Below are 17,064 nucleotides of genomic sequence, written 5' to 3'. Positions count from 1 at the left end.
CATTACAAAATCCCGTACGGTTTGAGAAAATTCAAGACTTCCGGTGGTAGAAAATAGGACTCGAAAACACATGTTCTTCCAGTTCCATCTCCTGTCCATATGGACAACAGGAGACTGAGAATGTGAAGTTTCCTTTATTGATCCAAGAAGTTCTGCGCACCAGATACAGAAAAAAGGGGATCTGCACACGTTAACCAGGGAAAAAAAATGCTTTGCACAATAATTGAGCAGAGCAATTTATTCAAACAGTCACCCGGCTTAGCAGCTTATTCGATTTCCTGTCCAATTTTCGCCCCTCCGACTCACGTGCCCGCCAACTAATCGGACAAGCCAGCTATATGCTGCCAAGTCTGAACATACGGCGGAACTCTGCGGCCATCTTTCAGTCTGACAGACGAGGAATCCGAAGAAGAATATCTTTCTGTTGACAGTGCAGCTCATATGTCTGCGCACTATAGCTTAGCAAGGGTCTGGCTGTAGGATGGATCCATGCAAACGACGACCTGAAAAGATAACATTGAAAATTGCAAGATGTGTTACTGCAAAAGTAATAGGTTCGTCTGTTGTTATTGTAGGCCTGTAAAAACAGCCGTACCTTGCCAACGCTCCTGCCAGAATGGAGATATTCTACTGCATCTGCCACGGAAGCAACACCCAGGAATTTCTTGGGGTCAAGGAAAACCTGTTGCATGCAGCATCAAATTGGAAAAAAGGGTCAAATATGGTTTCAAAAATAGAAAACGAAAATACATGAAAGTCATGTTTTTGCATCAAGCAAGGAACCGTTGCTCGTTGTAGCGAGAGGCACAAATATGGAGCATTACCTTTAGCTTTCCAGAGGCATACAGGTTAAAAAGTTTTTCAAGATGGCCTTGCCACAGGTGTGCATATTGAATCAGGAAAAATCCAGCCTGGAAGTGGAAAGAAAAGATCTCTCAGTTTTAGGCTTCATTTGTGATTGTGGTGGCGGGCTTTAAAAGCACTGTTCACCTACACGGCCGTTTACACCGTTTACACGGCGTGTAAACACTACTCGATGGGTAGCCATGTAGGCTGATTAGCCGTATAAAACCGTTTTTACCGTTTATAAGGCCGTTTAAACGGCCGTGTATTCCGACTATTTGCTACATGGTGGGTCACCGACCGTTCACCGTTTAACGTTTAGGCTAACATTGTTTAAAAGTACTTCTAGGATCTGTGTATATGACTCAGGGTCTATCCCATTCAGTGCGTGAACAATATGCATGCAATTTTGAGCAAATCTGTGATATGCATACTGTTATGAGTTATGACTGAACGCATTTTTGAAACTTAAATGTCACTTTGTCAACAATTGCTAAGTAACATACTAAGCTCAGTGCATGCGAATTGGGGAGTTCTGGTATTATTACGCATGCACATACCACAGTCTGACTTTTCCCAAGAATCTTCTCACATAATCCAGTGTAATTTTGTGGCTTCCATCCTTCCTCTCCTTGATACTGAAAAGTGAACATATAAAAAAAATGTTCACTGCCAACTGATATATTTTCTGCTACAATGTACCGAATACTTAAAATATGAAGGAATAGGGGAATATTTAACCGTTTGCTCCAAAAAGAGGATGAAATCCATCCTATTGAAAAAGAAATAATCCGAAATAGAAAATAATTTAGGGTATACCAGCAAAAAAAGCTCAGGTAACATTAAGCATGATCTCAGTATATCAATAATCTTTCCTAGGAACAGATAATATTTCCCAAGTCTCCCAACTGTTAATGCAGATGCCTAGGCACATTCAAAAAAACTTTAATGCAAATGCACAATGGACATTTTTGACAATAACAGTTCACAATAGCACTTCAGCTGTTCAGCATAATTCCAAAACATGTCTGTTATGTCCACCAGATGAATTTTGTACATGTCTAAGCACCTGTAGTCACTAATGACTTTGTCAGATCAGCCCCTCAACTCCTCACTGTTTTAATATGTGTAATCTTTTCTCTTCAGAAGCACAGAATAATTTTCATGTATTCTGTTTCACCCACTGGAGTCGCCAATCAGAGCATATAGTAAATCAATGAATGTAAAGTCCAGAGTCTCTCAAAACTCAGAAGTTTACCTGAGAGATCATACCAATTACAATGAGACGCCCATAGACTGCTAGGGCATTCAAACAGATATCAAATGTTTCTCCACCTACAGATTCGTATATGATATCCACACCTCTTGGGAACTCTTTCTTCAGAACCTGGAATAGAACATTAGAACAATCCGTATTCAACAGTACTCTGACTGACTCTATATATATTGTATATGGATTTGACTATAAATGTTAATATGTAATTCAAACACGTTTGAGAAAATCCATGCATTATACATGGTCAAAGGTCATTCCAATGTAAGGATAACATACTTTCACGATATTATCCTGCTACCTGGTAAGTAGAGACTACCAATAAATACGACATACTTATGTTGGCACAGGAACCAAAGAAATGTTATCAAGCTGGAGTATGAAAGGTAAATACAAAAATCTGAAACAAAAACTCACATCTTTGAGATTTTCATTTCTGTAGTTGACAACTCGATCAACTCCTAAGGAAGACAGAAACGTAGATTTACTTTCACCTCCACATGTGGCTACAACCTTGTTGCCTGCTAATTTTGCAAGCTGTATATTCAGAACAAAAGTACATTCAGTCTTATTGTTTTTAGATAATGGAAAGATTATCCGGCTTCACCCTCCTCATCGAGGGGGGATCAGACCGACCTTATTACAAGCAGTAGCAACAACACCACGTTCTCACAATGTATTTAATTTATGAAGCATGCTTATTGAAAGCCAATCCATAAACTAAAAGGCCATCCATGGGAACATTCAGTCTTAAATGCCTATGACATTTGTGTCGAGTAGAGAACCATAAACATGAAGGAAAAGAACGATAGAAGATAAAGTTACCTATATCCTCCAAATATCATGTTGAATCATGAATGCGGTGAGAGGGAAATCAAGTGGCCATGACCCTAAGTGCTAGTTAACTAGGAAAGATGTGTTCCAGTTTTCATGATATAGTCATTTTGTGCAAATTGAAAAATAATGCAGAGCACCATAATCTAACCACCTTTACAACACTATACAAGTAGACAAGCCACTGAGCATTTACATAAAATGGGCATAGTCATAAATGTCATCAGCTCACCTGAACAGCAAATTGTCCTGTTCCACCAGCAGCTGCTGTGACTAAAACAACTTGCCCAGACGTCATTTGACCAGCCTAAAGGAACAAATGCAGAATAAATCGAGTACACATCAGAAACAAAGTAAGTTATATCTTCCAACTTAGAATTTGAATCTTATCTGAACAAAATATAGAGTTCAAAATACATATGTCAAACGGTGAAGAAAACAGACAGAACTGAAGAGAAATATAACCTTTTCAAGAGCGATTGATGCAGTCAATCCTGATGTTAACATAGCGACCACCTCTGGGTCTGGCCTTGGCACGGGAATGAGACGTTTGGCCGGAATCTTCCACCAGAAAGATATAAAGAAAAATGTTTGTTACTGTCAGAGGTAATGGTGTCCAAAAAACAACAGATTAGAGAAAATCTCACTATACGGAGGATACAGCTCACATACCGATAGGTAATTTATCTTTACTATGTAAAAAAAAAGTGAGATTTTTGGGCGTGGTGGTTGGTTCTATGGTATAGGGTTTTCTACGCATTGCTTGTTTATGCATTTGTGTGGGTACTGATGATTCTCTGCACATAGTTATGCAAGTGTGGGCTTTTTATGGCTTAGTTATCATTTCGTAACTTGCACGTCGTATCAATGCGTCAATAGCTATTTTCAAGTGCTAATGGCTCAATTGATAGTTTATTCAAGATCCATTGCAATTCACGGTCACCCTGCTGTGTAAAGACTAAAGAGACATAGAATGCAGTACCAGCATGAATTCAGCATAGCTCCCAAAAGTCATAAGGGCAACAGGAGTGCCAACTTTAATATGTTTCACTGAATCACCAACCGAAGCAACAATTCCCACAGCCTGCATTTATTTTTTAAAAATGTGAAATCGGGTAAAACGGAAGTATTAGAAGGTCAAGGGAAATTCCGATAAAATGTCATCAACAATTTCCCTGTGCTACAATTATGCATAAATAAATGTGGTAATGTGGTAAAAAGAACAGAAACATGTTTCTGAGTTAGCATGGAACAATCCAATTAAATACCGTAATTCAAAAATCTATTTCGTAAAACTGTATTATATCACAGCAATTAGCAAGCTGCAATTTGATTGATGCAAGAATGGACATGAGTCCCCTGTTGTCCAGTTGGAAAGCTTCGTTAGGCAATTCTATATTCCCATATTCTGAGATTCTGTTATTTGAAACTCAAAAATAAAGAGGCGCTGCCATCCTTTTGGGTCTAAGAAAGAAATGAAAGGAAAGAAGCCTTCCTCTCTATCCTTTCATCCACAAGAGACAAGCAGTGCCAGAGCATCGTATGATAGTAGAAGGCAGAGTCTCCCAGCTAGCCAATCAAGGGTGTTAGCAAGGCAATTAGGGTTATGAGTAGCTGGCCCGTTGGGCCTTGGGTGGCCGGCGCCCAGCCTTCCTGGCTGGGGGCGCCGCCCCCTCCTAATTGGTAGATGGCGACGGGATCCCCCTGATGGTGGTGTTTCTATAAACCATCTTGGGTATCCCGTCTATATATGTACACCCCTGTGCACCTCTATTAATCAATCCATTCATTCTCCGCAATATACATTGCTTACATGGTATCACGAGTTAGGGTTTCCATAGCGCGCCGATCCGGCTGCGCCCCAACCCTGTGTGCCGGCGATCTGCCGCTGCATCCACCATGGTTGGGACCTGCCCCTCCTCCCCGCGCACCGTCGACCCCGCCGCCGCCGCCCAGGCGGAGCGCGAGGCTGCCCTAGCCAGGGCCGAGGCCGCGGAGCAGGAGGCCGCCGCCGCTGCGCAGGAGCGTGATGCTGCTGCCCAGCGCGCCCGCGACGCCCTCGCCCGCGCGGCCAGGGAACGGGCCCCCGACGCCAATCACGACGCGGAGAAGGAGGAGGACGCCGCCTCCGTCGACTCCGGCGGAACCGCACTTCATCACGCCATCCTGGCCCATGAAGCCGCCGCCCTCGTCAACCTGCACGCCCAGGCCATCAGCGTGCAGAACATCCGGAGCCTCGTCCACGTCCTCCTCAACATCAACGCCGGGAATTACACCCGGTGGCGTGATCAGATCCTCCTCGTCATCGGCAAGTACTCGCTGGAGAGTCACGTCCTCGTCGACCTTCCCGCGCCCGACTTCCCAGACTGGACACGCATGGACTGCGTTGTCAAGTCCTGGATCGCCGGCACGATCTCCACCGACCTCGCCGAGATGGTGATCGATCGCGTCGCCACCGCCCGTACCGTCTGGTGCGCCTAGGAGGACCAGTTTCTCGGCAATCGGGAGACCCGCGCCCTCCACCTCGACGTCCAGTTCCGCAACCTCCTCCAAGGTGATCTTTCCATCACGGACTTTTGCAGGCGCCTCAAGAATATGGCGCAGCAGCTTGCGGATCTTGGGGAACCCGTCTCGGATCGCACGCTGAACCTCAACCTTCTCCGAGGGCTCAACGAGCGCTTCCGCGACGCCGGACGCCACATTCGCCGCGGCCACCCCTTCCCCAAGTTCAAGGACGTCATCGACGAGCTCATCCTGGAGGAGCTCACCATGGCGCATCAAGCACCAACTCCCCCCACGGCCCTCCTCGCCGCTGGGAAGGGCGCCCCATCCGGGGCGCCACCACCGCCGTCGTCCTCGTCAGGAACTCGCCCCGCCCAGGCCTCCCGCACCGGGGGCGCCAACTCCGGGGGTGGGAACTCCAGAGGGCGCTCCAAGGACCACCGCCGACGGGGCGGCAAGCCTCGCTCCGGCGAGCAGTCGTCGTCCTCCGGTAGCGGGCCGTCCGGGGGCGGCAAGCCGGCCTCTGCGCCCAGCACAGGCGGTGCTGGTGGCGCCACCTGGCCGTCCTTCCTCCACCCGTGGGCCGGGGCCATTCAGATGTGGCCCGGTTCGCAGCCCTCGACGCCGCTCCCCGTCGCCTCGACTCCGCCGCCGCAGCAGCAAGCGCTGCTGGCCCAGCCGGCGCAGGCCCACGCCCTCCAGGCCGCCCAGGCGCAGGCGGCACAGGGTCGGATGGCATACTTCCCCTGGGCGCTCGGCGTCCAGAATCCGGCCGTCTCACCAGCCGGATGGGATCAGCAGTCGCTCGCCTCCGCCTTCAGCACTGTCTCCCTGAACCAGCCCCCTACCACTGACTGGTTCTTCGACTCAGGTGCTACCTCCCACATGACCTCCGATTCTTTCAGTCTCACTCATAATTGTCTCGCGGTATCTCTCATCCATTGTTGTCGGTAACGGTTCTTTACTTCCGGTTACCTCTACTGGCACAGCCACTCTTCCAGGTCCCTTTTCACTTAATAATGTTCTAGTTTCACCTAGTCTTATTAAGAACCTGTTTTCTTTGCGCCAGTTTATTTCTGACAACAATTGTTCTGTTGAATTTGATCCTGCTGGCTATTCTGTGAAGGATCTGGCGTCTCGGAGAGTTCTCGTCAGGTGCAATAGTACTGGTCCGCTATATCCCCTGCGCCTGCCACCTGCCGCCGCCCTCGTCGCTGGCTCCTCTCCGCCCTGGCACCGCCGCCTTGGTCACCCCGGTCATGAAGTCATGACCAAGTTAGCCTCTGTCATACCTTCGTGTAATAAAGAACTTAGCACATCTTTATGTCATGCGTGTCAGCTCGGTCGCCATGTTCGGTTACCGTTTACTTCTTCCACTTCGCGCACGTCCAATAATTTCGACCTTATTCATTGTGACCTCTGGACATCACCAGTTGTTAGTATCTCGGGCTACAAGTATTATTTGGTCATTCTCGATGATTGCTCTCACCACTTGTGGACTTTTCCTTTGCGCCTAAAGTCTGACACGTTCTCTACTTTGGCTAACTTCTTTGTTCATGTGACTACTCAGTATGGCGTCATCATCAAGGCAGTTCAGTGCGACAATGGCCGCGAGATTGATAACTCCAGCGCCCGCACGTTCTTCATGACTCATGGCGCTCATCTCCGGATGTCGTGCCCCTACACCTCCTCCCAGAACGGTAAAGCTAAGCATGTCATTCGTTCGACTAACGATATTATTCGCTCACTTCTCTTCCAGGCTAGCATGCCGCCGTCTTACTGGGTTGAGGCTCTTGGCGTGGCCACCTACCTGCGCAACATCCTCCCAACCAAAACCCTAGGTTTCACTACACTACACTCTGCCCTTCACAGGGTGCCGCCTACGTACGATCACCTTCGGGTCTTTGGTTGTGCTTGCTACCCAAACCTCGCTGCCACAGCAGCTCACAAGTTTGCGCCACGTTCTACACTCTGTGTTTTTCTCGGCTACTCCGCTCACCACAAGGGATACCGCTGCCTTGACCGTTCCACCAATCGAGTCATCATCTCTCGTCATGTTTCCTTTGACGAGGGCTCGTTTCCCTTTGCTGAGCCGTCTCGTCCTCCCCGCGAGGCCGACTTCGAGTTCCTGGATGATGTTACTACTAACGTGCCGGCCCCCATTGGACCGTCACCTCTTGTTTCCTCTACAGGATCTCCCTTCGGCGCTGCCGTGTTGCCACACGCGGCCTCCGACGCCTCGACGGTGCCCGCGTTGCCACACGCTGCCTTCGTCCCGCGCTGCCACGCGCGGCCCACGGCGACCAGGCGACGTCCCCGGCAGGCGCCCTGGCTCTTCCTCGACGGGCTGGGCCGCCGCCTGGCTTCCCACCCCGACCGATGGACACTCCGGCGCCAGCTGCCGGCTCCAGCCGGCCTTCTCCATCGCCGGCCTCTGCTCAGCCCCGGCCGGCCGCTCCGTCACCAGACCCGCAGCCTGCTGGCCCGGTTCCTCTTCACCGATCGCCCTCCGCCTTCCAGCACATCTACGTCCGGCGACAGCAGCCCCCTGCTGGTCCTCCTCCTCCCTTGCCCAAGGGAGCCGTGCCCGTTCCCCCGTGGTGAACCAGCACGGCAAGACCACCAGGGTGAAGTCCGGCTTCCGCCAGCCGGTGCTCTTCCACGCCGCTCCGCTGTCGCCGATCCCAAAGACCTTCCGCAGCGCCCTCGCCGATCCCAATTGGCGGGCTGCTATGGAAGCCGAGCACGACGCTCTGCTGGCGAACAAGACTTGGGATCTTGTTCCTCGCCCGCCTCGCGCCAACGTCGTCACCGGCAAGTGGATCTTCAAGCACAAGTTCCATGCTGATGGAACTCTGGAACGGTACAAGGCGCGCTGGGTCCTCCGCGGCTTCACCCAGCGCCTAGGCGTGGACTTCGACGAGACCTTCAGTCCAGTTGTCAAGCCGGCCACAGTTTGCACCGTGCTCTCTCTGGCACTCTCTCGCGGCTGGCCTGTTCATCTACTGGACGTGAAGAACACCTTCCTGCACGGGACTCTCTCTGAGACAGTTTACTGTGCTCAGCCTGCTGGCTTCGAGGATACAGCTCTTCCTGACCACGTATGCCGCCTGAACAAGTCTCTCTATGGACTTAAGCAGGCGCCCCGTGCCTGGTACAGTCGATTTGCTACATACCTCCTGTCCCTGGGATTCATGGAGGCCAAGTCAGACACATCAATGTTCGTCTTCCGTCGCGGCGATGATATGATCTACCTGCTGCTCTACGTCGACGACATTGTGCTCGCGGCCTCTTCTGTCGGGCTCCTTCAGCGCACCATCACTTCGCTGCAGTCTAAGTTCGCTATGAAGGACCTCGGTGAGCTCCATCACTTCCTGGGGATGCATGTGCAGCGCCGCGGCGTTGGCCTGTTCCTCTCTCAGCGCCAGTACATGGTGGATCTTCTGGAGCGCGCAGGCAGTGCAAGCCGTGCGCCACCCCTGTCGACATTAATCCGAAGCTGCCAGCAGATGGGCCGCCCGTCCAAAACCCTTCGGATTATCGCAGCCTCGCAGGAGCTCTTCAGTGGCTGACCTTCACTCGTCCGGATCTTGCATATGCCGTCCAGCAGATCTGTCTCTTTATGCATGATCCCCGGGAGCCACATCTTGCTGCCCTCAAGCGCATTCTGCGCTATGTCCGTGGCACACTGCATATGGGTCTTCTGCTTCAGCCTTCTCGGAGCTCTGACTCGACGGTGTACTCCGACGCTGATTGGGCTGGCTGTCCCGACACCAGGCGCTCCACCTCCGGCTATGCGGTCTTCCTCGGCGACAATCTATTCTCCTGGTCCTGCAAGTGGCAGAACACAGTCTCCCGTTCTAGGGCGGAGGCTGAGTATCGTGCCGTGGCCAATGGCGTGGGCGAGGCCACCTGGTTGCGCCAACTTCCGCTGGAGCTTCATGCACCTTCACGCCGCGCCTCGCTGGTATATTGTGATAATATCAGCGCTGTCTACATGTCCTCCAACCCCGTCCAGCATCAGCGCACCAAGCACATCGAGATCGATCTTCACTTCGTGCGGGAGCGCGTTGCTCTTGGTGATGTCCGTGTCATGCACGTCCCGACGTCTGCACAGTACGCCGACATCTTCACCAAGGGGTTGCCTACTTCACTCTTTCAGGAGTTCAGGTCCAGTCTGAACGTTCAAGGCTTCGACAATCAGACTGCGAGGGCGTGTTAGCAAGGCAATTAGTGTTATGAGTAGCTGGCCCGTTGGGCCTTGGGTGGCCGGCGCCCAGCCTTCCTGGCTGGGGGCGCCGCCCCCTCCTGATTGGTAGATGGCGACGGGATCCCCTTGATGGTGGTGTTTCTATAAACCATCTAGGGTATCCCGTCTATATATGTACACCCCTGTGCACCTCTATTAATCAATCCATTCATTCCCCACAATATACATTGCTTACAAAGGGCAAGGTGTTATCCTTGACCTTAGGGTCCTCAATATGACGCAGACATAAAACAATAATATGACCTTAGGGTGAACATGATATGGCGGATTTCTTCATCCCCATGTTTTGTACAGTTTTGTTTTATTTTCTATTTTTTAATAGAATACCAGTGGGTGTCTCCCCTGCTGTACAGTTTTTTTTAAAAAAATGATATGGCAAGGTGTTATCCTTGAGCCATCAGAAGCATTAGAATGCTGGAGAATTCAAGAAGAAAAAATGGCGCATACTTTTACACATAATGTCATATAAAAACACTATCCAACACTGAGCATAGAAATATGAAAAGCATTAGTAACCTCAAAACCAGCATCAAATGGAAGGTGTGCAGCAGCTTCTTTAGCATTACCACTGAAATAACGACCAGAACTGAAGTTTACCTGAAACATATCATTAACATCTTCCGATGGTTATGCAATGGGGGAATAAAAACAGAAACAATTGAAAATACAAATACAAGGGACTTACATCGCTAGCATTTACACCAGCATATATTATTTTAACTAGAGTGCTGTTCGGTTCAATGGGTAATTGCAGGCGCACACGCTCAAGCCTTGTAGCATTCCGGAAATTATGGCTGAGTGTGTGAACAACCCTGCAGAAGCACCATAAATATACATAAGAACTGACATACCGTATGGAAATGTAGTTCACTTAGATCCTATAGTAATAAATAGACCAACTATTGGTGTTATGACACATCGCAAACAAATTAAATTGTTTAGTTATTATACGAAATACTTTACATAGATTTCTGAAACTACAGTCATATCATGGTTCAATGTTGTTTTAAAAAAGAATTGGGTTCAAAATTCCATGGTGATCCATATTTTGATCTAAATATGTGAAAGTTGAAGTAGCAGTGAATAAATACCTAGCTATTTAGTCTGACATTCTTGTAGTAACAGTCAACCCAAGAACTGTCATGTGGGGGCGGCCCTATACGCGCCGGGCCCGCCGCAGGGACGTGCCCAGGGCTGCGCACGCCGCCGCCGCCGCGCTGTAAGTGCGCGTACATTGCTGCGCATGCAGCAAGTCTGTAGCTGCCAGCCATATCAGGGCCTTAATCTAGCGATTGCCTTCCAAGTTGGTTAGAGGACACTATTTATTTGATGTAATCCAGGATTATCAGTTAAGCAAGTACAAACTATTCCCTAATCTCCCTCTTCCTCTTAATCTCATCCCCTTCACCATTGGGTGCTCCGGGGAAAACCCCGACACCATTACCGGCCGAGGCTACGAGCTCCATAGTCGAGGGCCAGCCACGCTCGGGCTCAATGCCCTTGACAAGAACTAAAATATTAAAGAACAGAAACAGGGAAATTAAAGAACAGAAACAGGGAAATTCCATAGCATGGAAAGTGATAGAAATAACATCACAGTATATCCTGCACCAACAATCCGTGGATGCAGTCATTGTTATTAACAAGTATATTCAACAAGCCAAAACGAAGATATAAATGGAACATAGCAGGGACTTACATCTTCTGAAAGTATTCAGGTGTTTGAATGCTAGGAAATCTATTCTTTACTAAGTTCCTTCTTGATTTCGAGGAATAAACAAGGTAATTTTTTTCCTTTTCTGATATTGGCCAGTAAACCATCCCTTTCCGTTTGGATACCCAAAGGCAAGCACCAGCCTTGCTCTCATCTTCTATGAGTTCAAATGCACCTAATTGTCCAAATAAAGAGGGGGTTCTTTTCAGATGATATGGAAAGAGAAAAACTTCTTTTTTCTCGAACATGAAGGAAACATCACATGCAAGAGATATTTATCAATATGGACATTAAAACAACATAGTACATGGCGGGTCCCTAAACTTACATAGGTGTTTGCTTTGTTCATTGAATTTTAAGACTGCACTTGTACAAGGAAATCAAAGGGAGGTCGAAACCATACCTACCTGAAACAGATGGCTGGCCTAGCCAAATTGATCCATTCTGGCAAGAAATAATCTTACTTAACCGTTCAATTCTTTATTCGTTGCGAAATTGTTAAACCTACAGCTCAAGTTCTGAACCAAAGTGCTGTAATTCAGGAGTCCATGTATAATAATAGATGCATATTTCACATGCGTGCATGAATGTCAACATTTGATTTCATCAATTAAAGAATCCATCTCAATTGAACATTGGTAAGGTTTATCTAAGGCTCAATGGTAACCAATTGTAATCATGACATGCCTATTATGAAAAAGAAAACTAGACACTAAAGTGAAACAAATAACTAAAATGTAACTAGGGAAGAAATAGCTTACCATTAACAACATCCTCCACCTTCAAAAACCCACCAAGTGCATCCACAAGTACACGATTTACTTGTTCTCCCATATTAGTTTGAACAAACTGCATACATTAGCGCAACACATATATCTAGGATAAATAAGACTGATGAAATGCCACGATCCAATTGCCCTTGTCCCTCCAGCCACTCATTGCAGAACAAAGCTTCTTTTAATTTCACAAGGTAGTTCAGGTTCAAGTTCATACAACTTAAATTGAATCATTGCTCCTTGCCTTGAGAACCCAGCTAGTGAGCAGTCACACTTTCTGGTAAAATTGATATGTCTATTATCCTGTCCTTACAATTTTGAAATGAGAGGATACTATACGCTCTGCACTACGATTTTCAGGTTAGTCCTGAGGATCGCAGCACTTATCAGTAAATTTTCACAAGTTCATACGGAATGTGGGAACAGTTTCAAAATAACTGCAATGAATGTGAAGTCAACGAATGCAAGAGATAATTAGACATATATGCCTCACGTCATGCAAAATCTTAATACCTCAGGGCACAGTACATTGACACGAATGCCATGCCGCTTCAATGGGGCAAGTGATCTTGTAAACATAACCACGCCCCCTACAAAAATGAAGTTTGAGGTCACATAGTGTACATACGTGCCAAACAGATTGTTCTTTGAATAAAAAAAATATCAACACCCAATAGGTCTGAAAATACCCGTACTCGTAGTTAATAATTTAATACAATAGAATAGCACTGAGCTTTACATGACCAAAATTGAATGCATTTGCAAGTTGTCGATTGTGAATCCTCAGTAATTTGGACCAAATAGAAAAAGTAATCAGTGTGTGAATTATTTTCTAAGAAATGATAGTCTTTTTTTTTCTCGAATACGCAGGAGAGCTGCGCATCATTGTATTATCGAAATGATAGCCTTAGATAGATCAAAAACTGGTTTCAAACTGCTCTGGTGCCAACTGAATCAGCATATGGATAGTAAATCTGTCTTCCAGAATAATGAACAAACCTTTTGTCCCGCTATACACAGGTTCATAGCTCATAGGATATAGGCCAGCGACCGAGCCAATATTTATTATGACACCAGGCTTGTTCTGGGATCGCATTACTTGAGTCTGTGGTAAAACAATCCAACATTAGTAGTGACATGTTTTCTTTTGGCAAGAAACAAGTACAAATAACTTGTATAAAAATTGGGTTGTGTTTCGAAGTAGTGCAAATTTGAAGAATTCAAAATTCACAAATAGTGCAAGCAAGATTTGCAAATTCTGTATTGGCAACGATCAGAGTGTGGCCCAAGATTACTTTTTGTTGGTCTTGGTGGTCTGGTCCTGTGTCTGAGTTTTTATGTAAATATACTTTCTTAGAACAATACGCTCCTCATTCTGGTCCAAGGTGAGGTGTGTTCATCCTGTAATTGGACCATTCTTTCTCTCTTAGTACAAAGATACGCAGCTCTCCTGCGTGTTCGAGAAAAAGAAAGTATACCCTACTTGCTCTAAATGGACCACATGACAGGCTATATTCTAGAAAAAAACAGTTACCTCTTAACCTTCAATAGTGACAATATTACAACTTGACATACATATGTATTTCATAACCATTTATCTGAAATAATAAAATGCACACAGGAGCAACACTCACTGTTAGTGCGATTCTATTATAACAGTTGATGAGAGGCTTACTGCAATGCGAGTACCATCAATAACAGCAACAAGATTCACGTTTACAGCACGCCTCCAAGTGGAAATTCCATCAGACTTATCATCGTAAACCAAAGATTTGTTGACAAATCCAGCACAGTTAATGCAGATGTCTAGTCCACCAAATGTGTCCACATGTTTTTGAAAAGCAGCAGCAAGAGCATCTACATGCCAAAACCAGTGTAAATCATTAACATCATGGCAGATATGGACAGCAGGAGAAATTACGAATCCAGTGAGCTGCGGGAAACATAAAGCAAATGATTCCATATCCAATGAGGAAAAATAAATCTGATGGCCTTAGCCCCAAATTAACAATATTCTAGGAAGCAGATTCAAATATCTGACGCAAATGGTACGAATGACCCCTACAGCATGCAATTTGATAGCATCTCCAGTTATGATCCTACTAAAATTCTAAATATTTAATAAATTTCTAAAGAAACATCACAGGTGCTGCAATTCGCTAACTTGTTTCACATTGGATTTTCAGTCAGTGGCATTTGAGAGTTAAACAGTCTATGAGATGTCAGCTGCCGTTACTTGAGTTGCCATGTAATACGTTAGGATCAATGTTGTCTTAAAACCTAGCATCAATAGAACAGCTCAAACGAGTGGTTAAGACAAGCAAAGTAGTACAACAAATTAATCTTCATTTACTGCTTCCCTACGAGAACGTACCACCATCAGTAACATCACACTTGATGAATATGGCAGATGGTCCTCTAGCATATGCATGAATATGTTTGTTTTCCTTTTGTACAATGGAAGCAACTTCTGTCCCATTCTCTTCGGAAAAATCGACGATGGTCACAAACACACCCTTCCTTGCAAGAGCAATGCAGAGCGCTTTCCCTTGAAAAAAAAACAAAGGGGAATTGTCAGCCAATATACATTATAAGGAATCTAATAAAACCGCTGCCCCTGGACAAAATCATGCGAGCCTAGAACGGAACGAAGTCGTGCTTCCAGCTATGATCCCCGCCTACACCGAAGCATGCCTCTACCTAACCCGAAGCGGCGCTAGGTGGAATGTGGGTACACCACCGCAGGTAGGGTGATGGTGGACGGAGAGAATCAAATCCATGGCTAGTAGATCCCACTTCCGGTCGCCACCGGCGGCGGTGTAAACTCCACCTTATCCAGCCACCGATTGCGGCGGTGGCGACGAGCCGACGACCACATGGCCGGAGCAAAGCAAGGAGCCGAAGGCCGTGACCCAGGGGTCAGGCACGAGGCCCGTCAACGAAAAAGAGAACAAAGCGTGAGTCCTCGCTGATCAGGCCCGGCCCAGCCCATTTAAACCAGGAACGCAACCGCGCCTGTATCGGCGCCGCGCGCGCGGGGCCGGACGGCGGAGGCGGCGGGGGACGCTGCTCTTACTTACCGATGCCGGAGGCGCCGCCGGTGACGAGGGCCGACAAGCCAGGTTTCAGCTCCATCCTGCCGGAGTCTGGCAGGGGACTCGTACGTACTACGTAGGTGACGGAGGCGGCGAGACTCGGGAGAAGCGTGGAGTGAGACGAGACGGGGCTTGCGGACGAGGGAGGGAGATGATCATCAGAGCATAGTATCGGAGCTGCCGAGAAGCCGAGATGGGGACGCACGACGGCAACGAGGCGGGGGAACAGCCGCGCGGCCGGCCCCGCCTCGGCCGGCTCGATCTCCACTCCACTTGTTTGTCTCCGTCATCTCGAGCTCCTCTTTCGCTGACGAATGATGATGATCTCCGTCCCGTCTGAACCGTGGGACGCATTAGATTTGGAATTGGGTTAATTGGAAGGGTACCATCGCAAGGAATGTACACGGGGTCTGTCCGTCTGTGGAAATGGTTATGGTGAGCTGAAAGGGTCTGTGCTGCCTTGCAAGCTTGGTTTCAGTTGCTGATTCGTATATTTGGAGTTCAGCTGTGGGTTGAGCTTTACGCCGGGGCCGAGAGTGCCTAATTTATATGAGATTTACTCTTTTTAAGGAGACTTATATTTGCGCAAGTCACTAACGTGGACCGTTGGATTCCGTCCAGAATCGATTTGTGTGTCTTGTTTTGTTTTGTTTTGTGTCTATATATACACTTTACTCTAATTTCTATATATACATTTTTACAATGCATTTATTTAGTATTATAGATGTCAATATACTTTTTGATAAATTTGGCTGAACTTAGACAAGTGTGAGAAAAATCTAAAGTAAACGAGACTGAAGATAAAATGACTCGCGCTAAAATTTTGGTGATGAAATGATAACATATAGCGAACGAGCCAGTGGCTTAGTGGTAGCACTCGCGATGGCGAGGCTGCCCACCAGCGTTCGATTCCCTGTGATCGCAATGCTGGTGTCGCACCAGATGCTGAGGTGGGCGTGCATGCGTGGGTGTGTGCGCGTGTGGAGGTATGAGTGCCTCAGTATGACGCGTTCCGAGACACTCGCACAGCCTCGTCTACATTGAGTTCAATTAGCGTGGGCATCTAAAATTCTTACATGACTCCTCAACGCTCCGGGGTGCTTTAAAAAAATGATAACATGCATTAAAATATTTGAAGGACACACTAACAACTCACAATTGAGACCTCTTTCAACCTTAAAGCCTCATTAGTGCTAGTTAAGGCCAAACCTAGTGCGTCTCTCTAGGTGTTTCCATAGTGTTAAATTCCATTTACAAACCTCCACCTCACTTGCTTCAATGCACCATAGTTGCATCCTGATGGCATCGTGAAGTCTTGTGAAACTCTCCATCCAAGTTTTTTGAGATACGACAAGTACTGTACAGAAAGGAGGAGAGGTCCTTGGTGTTTTGGCTGAAGCTCTACTAAGTGAAGATGGGCGCGTCTAGAAAGAGATCAAATTGGAGACCTACTTACGCAGGAAGTAAAAAGCTATCCACGAAGTTACCAGAGCAAGAGGTTGACTCTTTAGAGAGCCTTCAATCAGAACTAGTGAATTTTTTAATTACGAAGTCAAACCCGCCCCCCTCCTTAAAAAAGAAAAGTAATTGCATCACGGTCCTCGTGGCTGGCACGCAAAATTCTGCCCTCCAAGGTTCAAAGTTTGTTTCCAGCTCTATCCTCCACATATGAGCAGAAGTCCAGGACGCTCGCTTCAGATGAAATTTTCGGTGGTAATTTATTTAGAACGATGCCATTTGTGAAACATAACTCCATT

The 17,064-nt window shown here is 47.1% G+C and overlaps 1 protein-coding gene across 3 annotated transcripts; it reads right to left on the bottom strand.

Annotated features, from left to right (window-relative positions):
• Nucleotides 1-71: 71 nt before the first annotated feature.
• On the bottom strand, nucleotides 72-15,449 carry LOC120660893 (probable quinone oxidoreductase). Of its 3 annotated transcripts, XM_039939556.1 has the most exons (18): nucleotides 15,293-15,449; nucleotides 14,587-14,760; nucleotides 13,888-14,069; nucleotides 13,212-13,317; nucleotides 12,726-12,802; nucleotides 12,198-12,285; nucleotides 11,422-11,611; nucleotides 10,408-10,534; nucleotides 10,239-10,319; nucleotides 3,933-4,034; nucleotides 3,416-3,511; nucleotides 3,183-3,257; nucleotides 2,534-2,653; nucleotides 2,102-2,230; nucleotides 1,404-1,481; nucleotides 825-911; nucleotides 596-682; nucleotides 72-503 (listed from the first exon to the last, which is right to left on the bottom strand). In XM_039939556.1, exons 1-18 carry the CDS (start codon nucleotides 15,345-15,347, stop codon nucleotides 453-455), a joined length of 1,905 nt encoding a protein of 634 aa, XP_039795490.1. In that variant the 5' UTR covers nucleotides 15,348-15,449; the 3' UTR covers nucleotides 72-452. The 3 variants fall into 3 exon arrangements, with proteins under 3 accessions (XP_039795490.1, XP_039795491.1, XP_039795492.1); XM_039939557.1 differs by lacking the exons at nucleotides 13,888-14,069; nucleotides 15,293-15,449 and adding an exon at nucleotides 14,913-15,170; XM_039939558.1 differs by lacking the exons at nucleotides 13,888-14,069; nucleotides 15,293-15,449 and adding an exon at nucleotides 15,043-15,159.
• Nucleotides 15,450-17,064: the final 1,615 nt, after the last annotated feature.

The sequence above is a fragment of the Panicum virgatum genome, chromosome 2N (genome assembly GCF_016808335.1).
Source record: "Panicum virgatum strain AP13 chromosome 2N, P.virgatum_v5, whole genome shotgun sequence".
Taxonomy (NCBI): domain Eukaryota; kingdom Viridiplantae; phylum Streptophyta; class Magnoliopsida; order Poales; family Poaceae; genus Panicum; species Panicum virgatum.
Note: the sequence above shows the minus strand (reverse complement) of the source record. Positions and strands in the feature narration are given on the sequence as shown.

What these genes read in the sequence shown, in the direction of transcription:
- LOC120660893 (XM_039939556.1), bottom strand. Translation starts at nt 15,347, where the DNA reads ATGGAGCTGAAACCTGGCTTGTCGGCCCTCGTCACCGGCGGCGCCTCC. An exon ending in CTGGTGTAAATGCTAGCGAT is followed by an intron (nt 10,320 to 10,407) that starts GTAAGTCCCTTG and finishes GATATGTTTCAG; the next exon opens with GTAAACTTCAGTTCTGGTCG. An exon ending in ATGCCTCTGGAAAGCTAAAG is followed by an intron (nt 683 to 824) that starts GTAATGCTCCAT and finishes TGCATGCAACAG; the next exon opens with GTTTTCCTTGACCCCAAGAA.